General features: G+C 57.7%; 1 protein-coding gene and 1 long non-coding RNA gene across 3 annotated transcripts; one reads left to right on the top strand and one right to left on the bottom strand.

Moving 5' to 3' along the window:
* Positions 1–1,794: 1,794 nt before the first annotated feature.
* Positions 1,795–12,628, bottom strand: ADAMTSL4 (ADAMTS like 4). Of its 2 annotated transcripts, XM_060622564.3 has the most exons (18): positions 12,495–12,628; positions 9,916–10,020; positions 9,674–9,731; positions 9,041–9,393; positions 8,134–8,809; positions 7,783–7,885; positions 6,916–7,052; positions 6,349–6,553; positions 5,944–6,116; positions 5,679–5,790; positions 5,390–5,575; positions 5,065–5,194; positions 4,519–4,723; positions 3,998–4,174; positions 3,501–3,707; positions 3,209–3,388; positions 2,792–2,936; positions 1,795–2,639 (listed from the first exon to the last, which is right to left on the bottom strand). In XM_060622564.3, exons 2-18 carry the CDS (start codon positions 9,933–9,935, stop codon positions 2,503–2,505), a joined length of 3,204 nt encoding a protein of 1,067 aa, XP_060478547.1. In that variant the 5' UTR covers positions 9,936–10,020; positions 12,495–12,628; the 3' UTR covers positions 1,795–2,502. The 2 variants fall into 2 exon arrangements, with proteins under 2 accessions (XP_060478547.1, XP_060478548.1); XM_060622565.3 differs by lacking the exon at positions 12,495–12,628 and having other exon boundaries at positions 9,041–9,130; positions 9,916–9,966.
* Positions 10,476–14,462, top strand: LOC144617188 (uncharacterized). Its single transcript, XR_013557382.2, has 3 exons — positions 10,476–12,200; positions 14,222–14,325; positions 14,418–14,462. It is a non-coding gene; the product is annotated as an uncharacterized LOC144617188 (long non-coding RNA).
* The last annotated feature ends 969 nt before the right edge of the window (positions 14,463–15,431 follow it).

The raw sequence follows: 15,431 nt of genomic DNA on the forward strand, positions 1-15,431 counted from the left end.
GGTCGTGGGATCGAGCCCAGTGTCAGGCTCTGGGCTGAGTATGGAGCCTGCTTGAGATTCTCTCTCTTTTCCCACCAGCTCACACTCTTTCTCTCTAAAATAAAATGAAAGGGGACAGGGGGAAACCCCCAAACAAAAGCCCATATCCTGAGAAGTCAGAGGCTGGTCGCTGTGAGGGAGGTCAGGGGCAACCAGAAAGAGCAAGGAGGTGCGGAAGTTGGGGGAACCCTAAGAGGGGCTGTGGCTGCATTGCCCACCTGTGATTGGTTCTCAGGCTCAGGCCAAACTCCAAACCTGCCCAGCAACAGCCCTGAGAGGCCCTAAAAGGGAGGGGAACTTCAGGGAAGTCAGCTGAGCTGGGGCCACCGCCCAGGCTGCAGCTTCCAGGAATCGCTGGGAGGGCCCCTGCTACTCACTGTCACCCCTCCCTCCATGTTAGGACTCCGCCTTCAGCTCTCAGTATCGACCCGGCTGGCTCAGGCCCCACTTCCCTGGTCCTCCCCCCCCCCCCGCCATCTCTGATCCCCTCACAGGTTCACTACAGAGAGGAACATGTCTGACACCTCCTCTTGAGGCTCAGGGTCTTCAGAGACATTGACACCAGGCTTGCCTTGTACACTCTTTCCTCACTCGTTCCCTTTGGACTAGTTTCATTTTCCTTTCCCTCACTCCCTTGGCCTCCTTCCTCACCTACTGTCCTCCCAAGAAGTTGCCCAAGGTCTTCCTTCTCAGCCACTTCCAACCCAGGGAGAGTCTAAGTCCCAAGGCAGCAGTATGACACCAGGGAGCTGCTAGAGAAGTCCTGGTATCCTTCATGAGATCTTGATGTGTTCAGGAAACAGCAGAGTTCAGTTGTTTCCACAGGCCTTTATTAACGGTCTTACTTGGCCAGACTTGTACAGGGATGGGAGGAGGGAGGCCTCTAATGCGGATGAATCTGTTTCTGTTGCACTGCACCCCCCTTCCTCTCCTAGGCACAGGGACCCCTGGAAGTGTAGCTTCCGGAAGTGGAGACCTGCACTCAGGCCTCAGAATTGCCGGGGTCAGGGAAAGGATCTGTATTATATGGAAAAGGCTGCTCACTCACACACCACCTCTAGCAAGCTATTTACCTTGAGAGATGACAAGGGGGAAGGAGGGAAGGAGACAAGCGTGATACATCTCTGAAGAATGTGTCTTTGGCAGGACATCCAGTACTGCCTTGGCTCCGCCCTCAACCCCGCCCTCAACCCCTAGAGCCAGGCCAGGCTCCTCCTCCTCCAGCCGTTTCCGCTGAGGGAAGGGGGAGGGGCATAAATCAATTTATTTCCCCCTACCCTAGCAAAAGCAATAATAAACCAAGATCCAAATAGAGAAATAAATGAGTGATAGCAGAAAAGACGGGGGAGGCAGGCAGGGCCAAAGAAAGAGAACGGGAAAAACAAAAAAAACCTTAAAAGCCAGCTGCCATTGACAGCAGGGCTACTAGATTCCGAGAGATTTTATAGAAAGACTCGGCCTACTGAGAAACCCACCATAGGCCCTGCAGTTTCTCCTCAGCTCTGGAAGCAAGCTTCCAATTCTTTACCTAAAGCGGGAGAAGCGGTGACCTCTAGTGGCCAGTGACCAACCTGCAGGGCCTAGGTTGGCCAGGATCCTCTCCCATGATTGGGGCTCATTCATTGGCCTTTCGGGGCCCAGACTCTCCGCCTGGGCTCTAGGCCCTGTTCCCCTTCCCACCCCTCATTCTGACCTCACACTGCTTGTCTAGGTGGCCCAAGTTGCTGGGTTCCCATCAGGACAATAAAGAACCTCTTTCTCATTTGTCATAATCATCTTTAATAAAAAATAAATTAGTTCTGGGGTGGGAATCATTTTAGGAGGTGGGGAGCGGGAGCAGGGGCTAGGGTGTCTTGTTCTAGCCTTTCTTTTTTCCATCTTCTGCCCAGCTGGTCCCTGCTCTGGGGAGGTAGTCTCTCTTCCTGGGGCAAAGCAGGATTGGCAGTGGCTGACCCTCATCCCTAGCTGATTATGAAAGGTAGGGATAGAGAGACTAAGTATGGGGGGAGGGGTTGGAGGACAAATGGGTGGTTTAGAAGATGTGAGGCCTGAACATGAGAACTGAAGTGCAGGGCACAAAGTTGGGGTTGATGGAGAGGCCAGTCACCAGGCAGTCTGGATTACTAAGGAGCTCTCAGCCTAGAAAAGTCTCAGAGAAACAGGCATGGTCCCTCCCCATTCCTCTTCAGTTTAACCTCTTTTTTTGAGAAGTAATACATGTGTGTGAGCACACACATCCACGCGGACCCAGATACACACGTGGGGCCTATGTGCACACATCCCCTCAACCACACACAGACCCAGCCACACACACATTATGATGGTTATCTTGCCGCCCGCAACCACCCTAGGGGACATCCCTGGTGAGACTAGGGCAGGCTGGAGAGCCAGAGGATATAGAGTGGGCTGATGGGTGGGTGACTGATGGTGGAAACCATGAGGAGAGGGTCTCTTGGACTCATTTCAGGCGGGCTCTGGGGGAGAACGCTCCAGGACATGGGCGCAAGAGCGGCAACAGGTGGCTGTGTAGTAGGGATAGACGCAGAGACGGGCCTGTACCACCAGGGGGCAATGTGGAGAGCTGTCCTTGCACTGATCATCTGGGGACAGAGGAGGCCAGGGGGCACAAGACAGTCACCCAGACCCTTCCGTCTGGAGGTGCAGTGCCCACTCCCACTGGTCCTTTCTCATCTCCCCCACACTTCAGTTAAGTCCAGTGTACTGGGGTTAGGGAGAAAAAGGGGCTCTTTACCGGGGCGCTGGCTGCAGGGCTGGCTGTTACAGGGTCGTTTCCTGGACGGCCGCAGGTGAGGAGGGCATCGGACGCTGAGGGTCTGGTTGGCGGTCAAGCACTGGACCTCCCTTGTCTGCACACCCCCCTGGCAGGAGCGAGAACACTGGGGAGACCCCGACTATCAAATCAGACCTTCGCTGTTACTTAGGCTCCTCCTGAACCCCACCACCTTCCCTGAAAGTAGTATGGGGGGTGGGGGCTCTCCTGGAACACTGTGAAATCCCACATGGACAGGTCCCCCACGTCTATAGGGAGTAAGACAATGGTAAACCATCGCAGCTGGCCTCATCCTGGGACGCAGTGGGGATACCATAAGAGGAGCCCCCCTTTCCCTGGAAGTCCATGCAGAGCAGGGTGAGGGAGCCAGGCACTCACCAGACTCCAGGGCGTGGAAAACCACCGGTCCTGGCAGTCCTGCCCCTGACAGGGCTGCAGGGCAGGAGGCCTGGGCAGGTGGGAACAGTTGCTGGGAGAAGTCACGTTGAACTCAGTACCCAGTTTGGACACACAGATGATGTCTCTACGCTGTGTGCCAGAGCCACACTCCGAGGAACACTGATACACAGGAAAGGGAGGGTGTGCAAGGGGCAGAAAGAACAGGGATCACTCCCACCGGCCCACAGGGAATCCCACCAATGGGCACCCCCCTCCCAGGCTCTTGGCTCACCTCAGCCCAGGGCCCCGTGTACCAGCACCAAGTCATCTCACAGGGTCCTAAGCTGCAGGCACGCATGTCAGGGGGACGGCTTCCAGGCGCACAGCTCTGCTCACTGGTCCCTGCTCCTGATTCCTCCTGGCCCGCCCCATGGGCCTCCCCGCTCCCCAGGCAAACCACAGACCTTCGCTGGATTCCTGTGCCACACTCGGCTGAGCACTGTTGAGAAGGTGATGGGTAGGGGAGGAGGAGAGGTGAGGGTGGTGTGTCCTGGATCCCCAGAGTTAGGGAGTGCCCAGGGTACCAGCCAGATAAGCAGAACCTGTGCTGGGAATCCAGGACCCTAATGTGAGCTTTGCTCACTTATCTCTGAGTTTCTGGCATCAGCAGCATCTAGCACACAGTAGGGCTACTGACGTGTACTATGTGTACTGACATGTGTTGGAAAGAAGGGTCCTGGGTGTGGGGCACCAGGGATGTGGGACTTGGATAAGGGGTGTAGGGCCCACCTTGGAGCTCCAGTCGCTGTGGAACCAGGCTGTAGTACAGGGCCCCATGTCACAGGGCTCTCTGCTGGAGGGCCGTGGAGGGCCTGATGCACACTCCCTCTCGCTCACTTCATCACCATTGTTTCCCACACAGCGAACTTGCCGACTCCTCTGGCCACGCCCACACCGCACAGAGCACTGAGGGTAAGAGAGCATCCCAGAGCCTGGACCCCCAGGCTTCCTCCCTAGCCTCCAGCTCCAGGTCTGTGGCCTGGGAACCAGGACCTGCCTTTCGTCCCTAACTGGGCAGTTACATGGCTTTATGCGCTGAGGGGCAGGCTGAGCAGGTGGCTCTGGGCCGGAACCCCTGGTTCAGTGTCTTATCTGCTTTATAGATGGGAGTCTCACAAGAGATCTTGTCAGTCAAAAAGCTTCTGCTGATTAAAAAAAAAAAAAATGGAAAAACCACTGCTTTAACTCACTGGTGCCTTTCATCTAGGGTCCTTCCCGTTCTGGCAGCCTCCTGACCCAGTCCCACTCACCTGGCTCCAGGGGGAACGAACCTCCCAATGGCCACAGAGGCGTAGCTGACAGGGCTGGGTGACGTTGGGCCGGGGGAGATGTCCACAGCGTTCCAGAGGCACGGAGGATCCACCCCCCCCAAACTCCTGCCGGCAGCGCAGCTGACGGTGCTGGGTGCCAGGGCCACAGGAGCGGCTGCAGGATGTCCATTCGCCAGCCTCCCAGCTGTGGGCGTGGTGGGGCAGGGGAGAGGCAGAGACACAGAGGAAGAAAACAGAGACACAGAGATGCGTGGGGCTGCCATATGTGGGGCAAGGGATGATGGGCTTAGGGTGGGGAGGCCCCACAGAGAAGGAGCATCTTCAGAACCTGGAATCTGAGTTCCCTTGTGGGGCTCAGGCTGCCGGGGTTTTCTTGCTGTCTGGGGAATGTAAACCTTTCTACTGACATGCTGTCTGTCTGCAGCCAGGAGACCTTGGGTACTGGGCCCAGAATGCAGGTGGGATCCTGAGCAGGGACGGCTGCTGTGTTTTAGGACCCAAGCCCTCCCTGGGGATCATACTCACTATGGAGGGCACGGGGGACCGTGGCAGGGCTCCAGGGGGTCTGGGGGCCTGGCTCCCATGGCACAGCTGTGTTCATCCAGTTCCTCCCCTGACTCACGAGAAATGCAGAGGAAAATGGGGCGCCAAACACCTGAAAGGGATGAGAAGGAAACCAGGGGAGGCAGTCTGGCTCAGAGCCCAGCGTCAGTGGGGCCCCAGGCACTGGAATCTGACTTGGCACAGAGTCAAGGTGTGGACCCACACTCCTGAGTGTGGGATCAGGCGTGCCAAGTCAGGGATCTGGGCTGTGGGTGCCCGGAATCCAGGCTGGTACACGAAGTCTCACCTTTCCCACAGGATGCTGAGCACTCCGAGTGTCCCACTCGTTTCCAGTATCCAGTCGGAGACCCCAGGGGGGTCCTAGGATGGGGTGGAGCACGCATCTGGGGGATCCGCACCTGACGCTGGAGAGTGCCTGGGGTCCGCGCAGGGCGGGGCGCCAAAGCAGGTGGGGGTTCTACCCTCAAAATCTCTATGCAAGGACAGTGGAGTAGACGAATCAAATGCACCCCACTGCCTCCAGACTCCCCTTTCAGACCCTCCCTGCATCCCAGGTCTGGGGAGCAGAGTCTTACCTTGCTGGAGGTGGGGGAGGTGGGGCTCTGGGGTGGTGCTCTCAAGATCTGGAGGAGGTGAAGAGATAACATACTGATAAAAAATGCCTGGGTTTTCCTCCTGAAAGATCACCTGGGAAGAGAAAGAGAAGGTAATGAATTGTCTGGTGAAGCAATAAGGGCATACCACTCGCCTTCCCTCCATCTTGAGACCCACAGCTTTGCCCTCAGAGGGAAAGCCTCCCACCACCCCCCAGCAGTCCAGCTTCCTGGGCCCCAAGCTCACGTAGACATCCACAGGCTGGGTAGTGGGCCCTTTGGCTGACAGACTCTCCCCCTTGCCCTCCTCTCGAGAAGGACGGTTGTACAGGAAGACAGTCCCACTGGCCGTGTAGGACCCAGGGGGATCCACAGCCCAGTTTCCATTGATGATGGACTGGCCCCCAGGGCCTCGAAGGGCTGGAGATTGGAGATCAGGACACCAGATCAGTCGTGATGTCCTTCTCCTAGCACTCCCTAAGCCATGCAGAGCCCCAGATGCCCCCGTTCTCTCGCTCTCTCCACAGGGCAAGGAGGCCCCGACTTCTCTCTGCTTGGCCCATTTGCTGTGTTCAGAGCAGGTGTAGAGGGCTGAACCAGGAGACCAGGAATGGAATGGAGACCCAAGACTCAGGGAATCCAGAGAACTCACCAAGGTAGTTGGAGCTGGGCCGGAGCTGGGCGATCTGGAGCTGGGAGGCTCCAGCAGGAATCGACAGGATCTTCTGATAGCCCAAAGGGCCCCCCCGGTCAGTGAGGTTTCCTGAGATGAGGCGGCAGGTGGAATCATCACCCCCACAGACCCCACAGCCATCCGGACGCCTGCCAGAGCCGAGGATCCCATCACAGCCGGGGCTCTGGGGGAGAGTGAGGCAGGGGCCGCTTGAGACGAGATACCACCGCACCCCAGCCTCATCCTCTTCGGACTCTCCAGCTTGCCCTGCACCTTGATCTTTACTGCAAGTGAGAATGTATTTCTCTGCCAGCCCACCAGCCCCAGCCACCCTCCACCGAAGTGTGTATATGCCTGAGGGGGTCCTTCCTACAGTTCACCTCCTGGTTCTGTTCTCACTTCCAGCTGGGCAGGGAAGAACTTTCCTCTGTGCAATCTCAGCCTAGGGTTTTATTTCTGTGATGATGACTAAGGAGACTGTGTGTGCATGCCTATATGTGTGTGTGCGTGCGTGTACACACACACAGACACACCATCCTCCCTCACCAGACAGCGTCCGGCCACACAGATGTCTAGGGCTCCAGGCTGACACAGGGTCCCATCCTGGACCTTTTCGGTATGACGGACATAGAAGCGGAAGCCACGAGGACGGCAGTTCAACTCACAGCGTTGGGAGCCCTGAACTAAGAAACAGGGTAGAAGGGTGGTTAGCTGAGGTCCCTGGCGAGAGGCCAGCTGGCAAAGGTCCCCAATTAGCTATAGGGCATCCTGAGGTTGACTACGTCACTAGGATGAAGGGAATATGACAATTGTATTTTCTCAAAGGTTCCTTTGAGGGTCACACAAAAGTTGAGTCAGATCAGTTGAGGTCACGGAGACCAGTGAAGAGGCTGTGAATCGTGAGAAAGGAGATACTTGAAACCTATGATCATGCGAGCTCACAAAGGGTTTCTTGGCATCAAGCCGACACAGGCCTAAAATCAAGTGGATGGGAACTTGGGAACAGGTGGTCTAACAGCAGCCAGGGCCCACGGTGCACCACGCCCTGCTGTCGCACTGAACAGGACCTCCCTGACTGTGCCCCTCTCATGTCCACCCCACCTCCTGGGATGGACTTCCCACAGGGGGCCAGCCAGAAGGTGCCTCTGGACACTCCCCCTCCCAGCCTGATCCCTCTGCTGATGATCCCATTGTCATCTGACAGCTGCGCCCTGTCTGGAAACCCACTCCCCTTTCTGTGCCTGTGCTGTCTCTTCACCCTGGCCCTGGCCCTGGGAAATAAAAGAAAATATTTCACAAAAGGGAAATACAAGGGCCTCCAGAGGAGATCTAGAGGGGCTGGGTGTCTCCCTCTTCCTGCCATCCCCCAATCTTAAGCCAGTTCAGCTTCCCCAGGGGGGCTACAAACCTCACCTTCTGTGAAGGGCTCCCATTGGTACAGCTGGCCCATGAACTCCTGGGAGTCAAAGGCTGCACACTGCAGGGCCCGGGGGTCTGGATGCTCAGGGGGGCAGGGCTGAGGTGGGGGGGATACAGAGGAGTCAAAGCTGGGGAGGAAAATGGGGGTGTGGGTCAGGGCTGGATTTGGGGGTGTGGGAGGGAAGGTCAGGTCTGTGGAAAAGCTCCGAGGCCCCTACCCTGAGGAGGTCAGATGCCAAGGCCCTTCTCCCTCAGGTCCCGATCTGACAAGCCGAGACCCCAGACTCAGGGTCAGGGGAGCAGAATTGCAAGTTTGGGGAGGGGATGGTCTGAGGAAGAACTCACCGCTTGGCTGCAGGCTCTCAGCTGCTCACTCTCCCCAGAACATCTTGGGACAGGGCTACTGGGAGCAAAGAGGCTCCAGAGGGAACTGGAGTGGGGACCAGCACTCAGCAGAGGCAACCAGCCATCTGGGTAGTGAGGGGCAGGCTCCGTGAGGGACCCTTGAAGATTCCCCCTAGGACTCCAGTGCTCCTGGCTCTGGTGACCTCTGCCCCGAGGGGCAGAAAGGAAAGGATTAGGGTGCCTGTCTGGCACCTGGAGACTGGCCCGACCCTGGGAATTTGGCATTCTTGGCTGAGGGGGCATGTGGAAAGGACTACTGTCCCCTGGGGAGGGGATGGACAAGAGGATGTCTGTGCCAGAGGCTCTGAGGTGGGGCCGTGTGGGGGCAGGCCTGGTTCTAGAAGGCCCCTCTGTCTGAGCAGCATGGGGGCTTCGGGGCTCTGCTGGGGGGGACAGGGGGCGGGAAGACGGTTCTGTAGGAGGGAGCTGAGCTTGAGCTGTGTGGTTTGTGGAAGATGGCTCTGTTCTTGGAGTCAGGGATGAAAGAACTGAGGTGTGGGGGAGCTCGGATCTGAGGAGCCTCCGGGAGTGCCTGCGGTTCCGATGGAGTGGCAAAGCAAAGGGCACTCTCCCGTAACCAAACATTCCCGGCTTGATGGGGTCTCGAACTCGGGATCTGAGAAGGTGTAGCAGACACTTCTACTGAGAAGGTGTAGCGGTCACAGCTCAGGCCAGCTCCGTCCGACCCAGCCTCTTCCCCAGCCCGCCCCGTCCCCCCCTCCTCCTGGCGTCTACTTCGAGCGCCAAAGATAAGCCTACCGCTGCCACGCATCCTTTACTCCCGGTCCCTCAGTCCCAAGCCCCGCCCCTGACCCAAGTCCCACCCTTCCCTGGATCCCAGCCTCACCTCCGAGCTGCTGGAATCTCCTGGGCCTCTGCTCTCCCTAACTGGGAAGCAGGACCTCGAAAGGGGCCACCTCTTCCCCGAGGCTGTGGCCTGTACAGGGGGAGGGTTTCTCGGGAAGTCTGGGGTCTGGAGCCCTGACCCTGGGGGAGCAGGGCTTCTGGATGTCTTGGGGGCCGGGGTGGGAAGGGCAGGCCCTGGTGTTGAGCTGTAGGGAGCTGACAGGTCCGACTCCTGCGCTGCACCCCAACTCCACAGGGCTGGGAGCAAGAGGCCCACTGGTCCCAAGGACCCCAGATGCCCTCAGGGCCCTGGCCCTCCTCAGGGGGTGTCTGAATAGAGTGTCCAGACAACACCTATGTGGACAAAAAGGTCAGACAAAATTAGAAGGATTGTCGCGGAACTGTGCAGAGTATCCACTCCAGTGCCTGAGGGCTGGGGCTGTTGTTACTGGCCTGAGGACACATTTGGTAGCACAGGTGAGACTTGATGTTATTTGGCAAAGAGTTAGTGAGCTGGGGGGGTGGGAGGGAGGCTGGGAGGGCAAATGCAAAAGGGGCCATCACTCCAAGGCCTGTAGGAGTGGGGTGGAGGATAGGAAGGGGGCAGGGTCCCAGCCTCTGGTGCCTGGCTTACCTCCTGATCCAGGCAGAGCTCAGGGAGGGACAGAAGCAGCATCAGGCACAACTGGGACCTGCAAACCGGCCAGAGGAGGTGTCACAACACCTTCCCCACCCCCAGCAGGCTCCCCGCATCCTGATGCCAGCTTCTCAGAAAGCAGAAGTCACTCATCACTTGCCCCCGCCCCGCCCAGTAGTGGCCTGTCCGTCACTTTCAGGAGCAGAGCCGCCCCCCCAGCCGGCAGCCCCACCGCTTACCTGCCCGCCCACTTCTCCATCGCTCCTCCCTTGAAGCCCCAGGCCGGGAGAGGGGACCGGAAGTAAACACGCTACTCCGGCATCTGAGCGTGGAGGGGGCGCGCTCTGCGGGGACAGAAGCCCGGTGGTTACCTCTCCAGTCTCCAGAGCGCTGGGGTTGGCAGGGATGGCTCCTCAGGACATCGAATGAGGATGGAGGTTGGGGGAGGGGGGGCGTCCCACCCTTTTCTGACACTAAGGGTGAGAGCGGGAAGGAATGCTGCCCCTTCCCGCCTGCCGAGACTGGAGGGTGGGGGTCTGACCTCGGCCTCCCGACTGTGGCCCAGTCCCCTCCCCTCAGCCTGCAGGAACTCCTCAGCCCCTCCCCCATCCCAACCAGGGGCTGTTTCCAGGCCAGCTCAGGCCACACAGGCCACACAGGCGCGCACATCTCCCCTAAGATGATTTTCTTCTGGTCCCACCTCCCGCTCTCCCAGGGGTCCCAGAGGGTTGAGGAGGGAGGCCTGGGCGAGGACATGCCAGATACCGGCTCTGAGGAGGTGACAGGAGGCCGCTCTGGGCTTTCCATATCCTACCTGCCCCCCAGCATTTTCTTCCCTTTAAAACTAAGCTCCTTCTGGAGCCCCAGGCACATCTCTGCCTCAAACACTTTCTAGCCCAGGGATAAACTAAGTGGGCCAATGGTTTAATCTGTAGAGAAGCAGGTGATTTTCCCCTTGCGATGTAAGGGGACCCCTCCCTGTAAAGAAGGCTCATTTCAGGTGCAACCATGATGGGCAGGGGGGCCCCCAGGCAGGAGGGATGCAGCCAGAGGGGCCGTTGCTCCCCAGTCACACACCTCGCACTCTGAGGAGCCAGGAAGTCCTTCCTCAAGTCTAGCTTCCATTAGCAGGGAGGTGGAGCTCCGAAACCTCCCCTGGTCTCAAAGCCACAGCTGCCCCACCCCTCCAGCCCCTTGCTGCGTCCCACGGTCCCTCCCCACCCCCACTCCTCAACCCACTCTTAGTTCTGCTTTCCAGGAAAAAAAAAAAAAATGTTTCTGTTGGATCTGAAAGGCACCCGGGAGAGGAATCCAAGGAGCTAATGCTGAGGTGGGCCAGCTCAGGGGCAGGAAAATGGCAGAGGGGAGGGCAGGAATGTGCTTGGGGGTAGCAACATTCAGCCCCACTCCCCTCCCTGAGACCCCAAGACGTGGAAATTTGAGGGAAGGTTTGCGGAGGACGAGCCTGAGTGCATAGGGTCACCTCAGCTGCTTGGGGTTGGGAAGGGGTTGCTGATGGCTGCTCTTTTCCCCCCGGCTGGGCTGGCCACTGAGGTCACCAGCTCCACCCTGATGGGGGCGTAGGGGCTCCAGAGAAGGGCCAATGGTCCACCCAAACCTTCAGCTCTCTGCCTGACTCTGTGCCTTGATGCTGAAGAGGAGAGATGGGGGTGTGATCACTGTCTGCCCCTTCTCTGCTGCTGGGCACCCACCCTTTCCACTCCCTCTCAGCCTCTGCTTCTCTCTGCTCCCCCCAGGGTCTGTATCTTGCTGTCTCTATGGGTCTACCCAGTACACATAATCCCATCCTGAGCTGGGTTTGGCTTCAGCAGTTCCCTGGAGAAGTGAGGGGTGGGGGTGGGGGTGACGTGAACTCCTGGAGCCCTGGCCAGGCCTGGCTCCCTCTCTGGAAAAGTCCTACCCCACCCCCTGCACAGCTGGGCAGGGGGCCGACACCCCCTCCGCTGCAGAAACAGACACACATTTGTGCTTCTCCCCCTTTGCATGTTCCTCATCTGGTGTGTCTCTCTGCCCAGGGTGAGGAAAGGAGAGGTCAGCAGTGGTCACCCTGGTGCCAGGCTGGAGACTGGTCTGGACAAACCTGGGCTCCTCCTGGCCACACCTCCACACTGGCCAGTGAGGATCAAGAAGGGGAGACCTGGGAAGGGCCACACCCTTCATCCCCAGAGGGACCCACTTCTGGGAAATGGGTCACTGCTGCAGGGGGTGGAACAGCATGTTTCAGGGCTTGTCTGGAGACTCCCTAGCCTGGGTCAGAACTCTGTCCTCGCTGTGCCAGCCTCTCCTGGGTCCTGGACGACCATTCCAACAGGTGTCCTTCCTTTCGAATCATCAGGCTGAGCTGGATCAAGGGCACCCGTCGGCATCCCTCCCAGGGTCCCCAGCCCCATATCCAGAACTGGAGGGGGTGGCAGGGGCACACACCGTCCAGGAACACCCCTCCTGGAGGAACACCCCTCCTGGAGGAGAGCAGGGGGCGCCAGCGCGTGCGGGGAGGTCCTGGGTATGTTTTCCAACTTCGCTCCGTGACTTAGTAGGAATTTTGGCTGATTTTCCGCCCGGGTGATGGGGCCAGAGTTCCACAGGATCAGAACGCCCTCCCCAGAAATTCGACCCCAGGGACTGGAAGATCTTCCGAGGCTACAGAGCTGGGGCTGGGGTCGCGGCTGGGGCGCGACCGCGGGGCACGGGGCGCGGGGGCGGGCGCTGGCGAGCGCGGCGGGGGCTCTAACGGGACCCGGGGAGAGAGGGCGGCCGGGGCCCGGGCTCCCGGGGCGGGGGAGGGGGAGGTCTGTACCTGCTCCGCGCGGCCCCAGCGGCCCGTTAACCCTTCTGCGCCCGGACGCTCCCTGGAGGCAGCCTCGCTCCGCGGCGGCCACTGCGGCCCCTGAGCCGGGCTCGGGACACTGCCGCCTCTGGCCGCGGCTCCGCCCCCGCGCCCGCCCTCGCCCGCCGGCGCCCCGCCCGCCACGCGCCCAGCCCGCGCCCCTCGGCGGCCCCCCGCCCCCCGCGCGGCCAGGCCACCCACCCGGGGCGCGGGCGCTGACCGCCCCTGTGTGCTGGCGCCCGCCGACAGCTCAGGCGAAATCCGGGCCGTCCCTGCCCGCCCCGGAGGCAGCCGTCACTCCGGGCCCCGTCCCGGCGGGGCCGCGCGCTGGGCTGGGCCGGTGGGGGGGGGGGGGGGGGCTCGGGACCCCGGCCGCCGGACCATCCCTGCACGGGGGCGGGGGGCGCTGCCCTCGAGCGCGGTGGGCGAGCCCCGTGCGGGTGGGGGCTGCGCGCTGCGGCGCGGTGAGCCGTCGGCCGTCCCTGCCCTCTCCTCCACGCAGCCCTCCTGCCTGTCCCAGATTGGGCCGTGCCCTGTGTGGTTGGGAGAGCTCCGGGCCCTCTGTGAGGCTCGGTTTCTTCATCCGCAACATTTAACACACGGGGGCGTAGCAGAAGGAATGCGCTGACTCGGGAGTCAGGGGATCTGGGTTTGAATCTCAGCTCCAGGACGTGCGGCTCTGTGGTCTTGGCCGCAGTTTCCCCACGGGTCAAATGGGGCTGATCTGATATATATGATAGACCCGGAGATATGTCTGTCCATCCGTATCTGGAGGAATGCACCCCAAACGCGGAGTGAGCCGCCACACCTGAGGAGGGGAAAAATAGGCTTTCGCTGTTTTGCTCTATATGCTTATATAGTGTTTGAATTTGTACCCAGAAGCGTTATCTATGTTATTGGCGTAAATAAATAACATATACAAAATGTCTGACATAGAGTACTTAATAAGTGGTCACTATTAGTTTAAACATTTTATTTGCTATCCACTCATGAACCACAGCCATGTATTGTTAGGTCTACCCACTATTTTAAAGCTTTTTTTTTTTTTTTCATTGACTTGTCAATATTTTAAAACCAGATGTTTCATAACTTCTCTTGAAAAACAAAAACATAGAAATAAAAGCTCTAGCAACATTGTCCTGTGTCACCACAAAATCACAGGGTCTCAGGCGCTCCCACCTCATGTTTCTTGAGCACCTGTTTTTCCTTGGTGCCGACACAGAGGGCAGTCTGTGGCCTCAGGGAGTTGGGGCTAGTTGGACACAGCCAACCACCGGGAAGTAAGCACTGAACTCAGGGAAGTGAAAATCTAAGAGCTTTTAAAATGTTAAGAATTGGGGCGCCTGGGTGGCCCTGGCGGTGAGCGTCCGACTTCAGCTCCGGTCATGATCTAGCGGTTCTTGAGTTCAGGCCCTGCGTCGGGCTATGTGCTGACAGCTCGGAGCCTGGAGCCTGCTTCTGATTGTGTGTCTCCCTCTGCTCCTGCCCCACTCACACTCTGTCTCTCTCTCAAAAATAAATAAACATTAAAAAAAAAAATTTTTTTTTAAATGTTAAGAACTGTTTCCTTATTTGAAGTTCAACATGTATGTTTTGTTTTTTCAATAAATCCTTAAGTTCTTTCCAGACAAGGACTATTTAAGCTACTTTGTATCATCTATATTTTTTCATACTTTGTGCTTTTTTTGTATTTGTAGGGTTAAATATTTGAATTGGAATGTTCTAGAACAGACAAATGAGTCCCAGGTGCCCAGGCCTGCTCTCCCAACTTTTCCACCTAAGCCCAGAGGCCTACGGGCAGGTAGATAAGCTGGCTAGGGACCAGAGGCCTCTGTGATTTTGTAGGGATTCAGGACAATGTTGTTGCTAGAGCTTCTGTTTTTGCGTTTTCAGGAGAAGTTGTATCCGATTTTAAAATATTGACAAGTGACTAAAAAATCTCAAGACAGTAAGTATACCAGAGGTGCCTGGGTGGCTCAGTCGGTCCGACTCTTGGTCTTGGCTCAGGTCATGATCTCACAGTTTCGTGAGTTTGAGCCCCTCATCAGGCTCTGTGCTGAGCGGAGCCTGCTTGGGATTCTCTCTCTCCCTCTCTTTCTGCCCTTACCCCACTCATGCTGTCTCTCTCAAAATAAATAAATAAACTTAAAAAAAAAAAAAAAGGCAGTAAGTACACTCCACAAAACCTATTGATCAGATTTGTCTACAAGCCTCAAGTTTGTGCCTCTCCTTAAAACATCCCTGGCATTGGGGCGCCTGGGTGGCTCAGTCGGTTAAATGTCTGACTTTGGCTTGACTTATGATCTCACAGTTTGTGGGTACAGCGTCCAGCCCAGCATGGGGCTTTGCACTGACAGCTCAGAGCCACTTTGGATTCTGGGCCTCCCTCTCTCTCTCTCTGCCATTCCCCCACTGGCGCTTGTGCGCTCGCGCTCTCTCTCTCTCTCTCTCTCTCTCTCTCACACACACACACACACACACACACACACACACACAAATAAATAAATAAACGTTAAACCAAACAAAACCATCCTCAGTGTTGGTCTTGTGTCCCTAAAGAGCTTTCGAAGCTAATGGGTTAATGCTGCTGTCCCAGGAGGGCTGGTTTATCTAGGGACTGTTGGTGACAGACAGCCCTAACCCAGAGGCATATTTATAGCCCTGGGTGTGGAGGGGAAGCCCCTTTGCTCAGACCTCAGAGCACAAAGCAGGTGATGAAACGCCCAGCCCACAGGGCCAAAGGAAGATATTTTAGGTCAGGGGACCTTTCAGTGACCCTGAGTGACATCCCATCAGCATTCATTTATCTAGGAGGAGGCAAGCTGCCAAACAGGAGGGTGCTACTGAGCACAGCAGAGGGGGAAGGAGCCTGGGTGGAGGGAAAAGGTCTGCCTTTGACATTTGTAA

The sequence above is a fragment of the Panthera onca genome, chromosome C1 (assembly GCF_046562875.1).
Source record: "Panthera onca isolate mPanOnc1 chromosome C1, mPanOnc1 haplotype 2, whole genome shotgun sequence".
NCBI lineage: Eukaryota > Metazoa > Chordata > Mammalia > Carnivora > Felidae > Panthera > Panthera onca.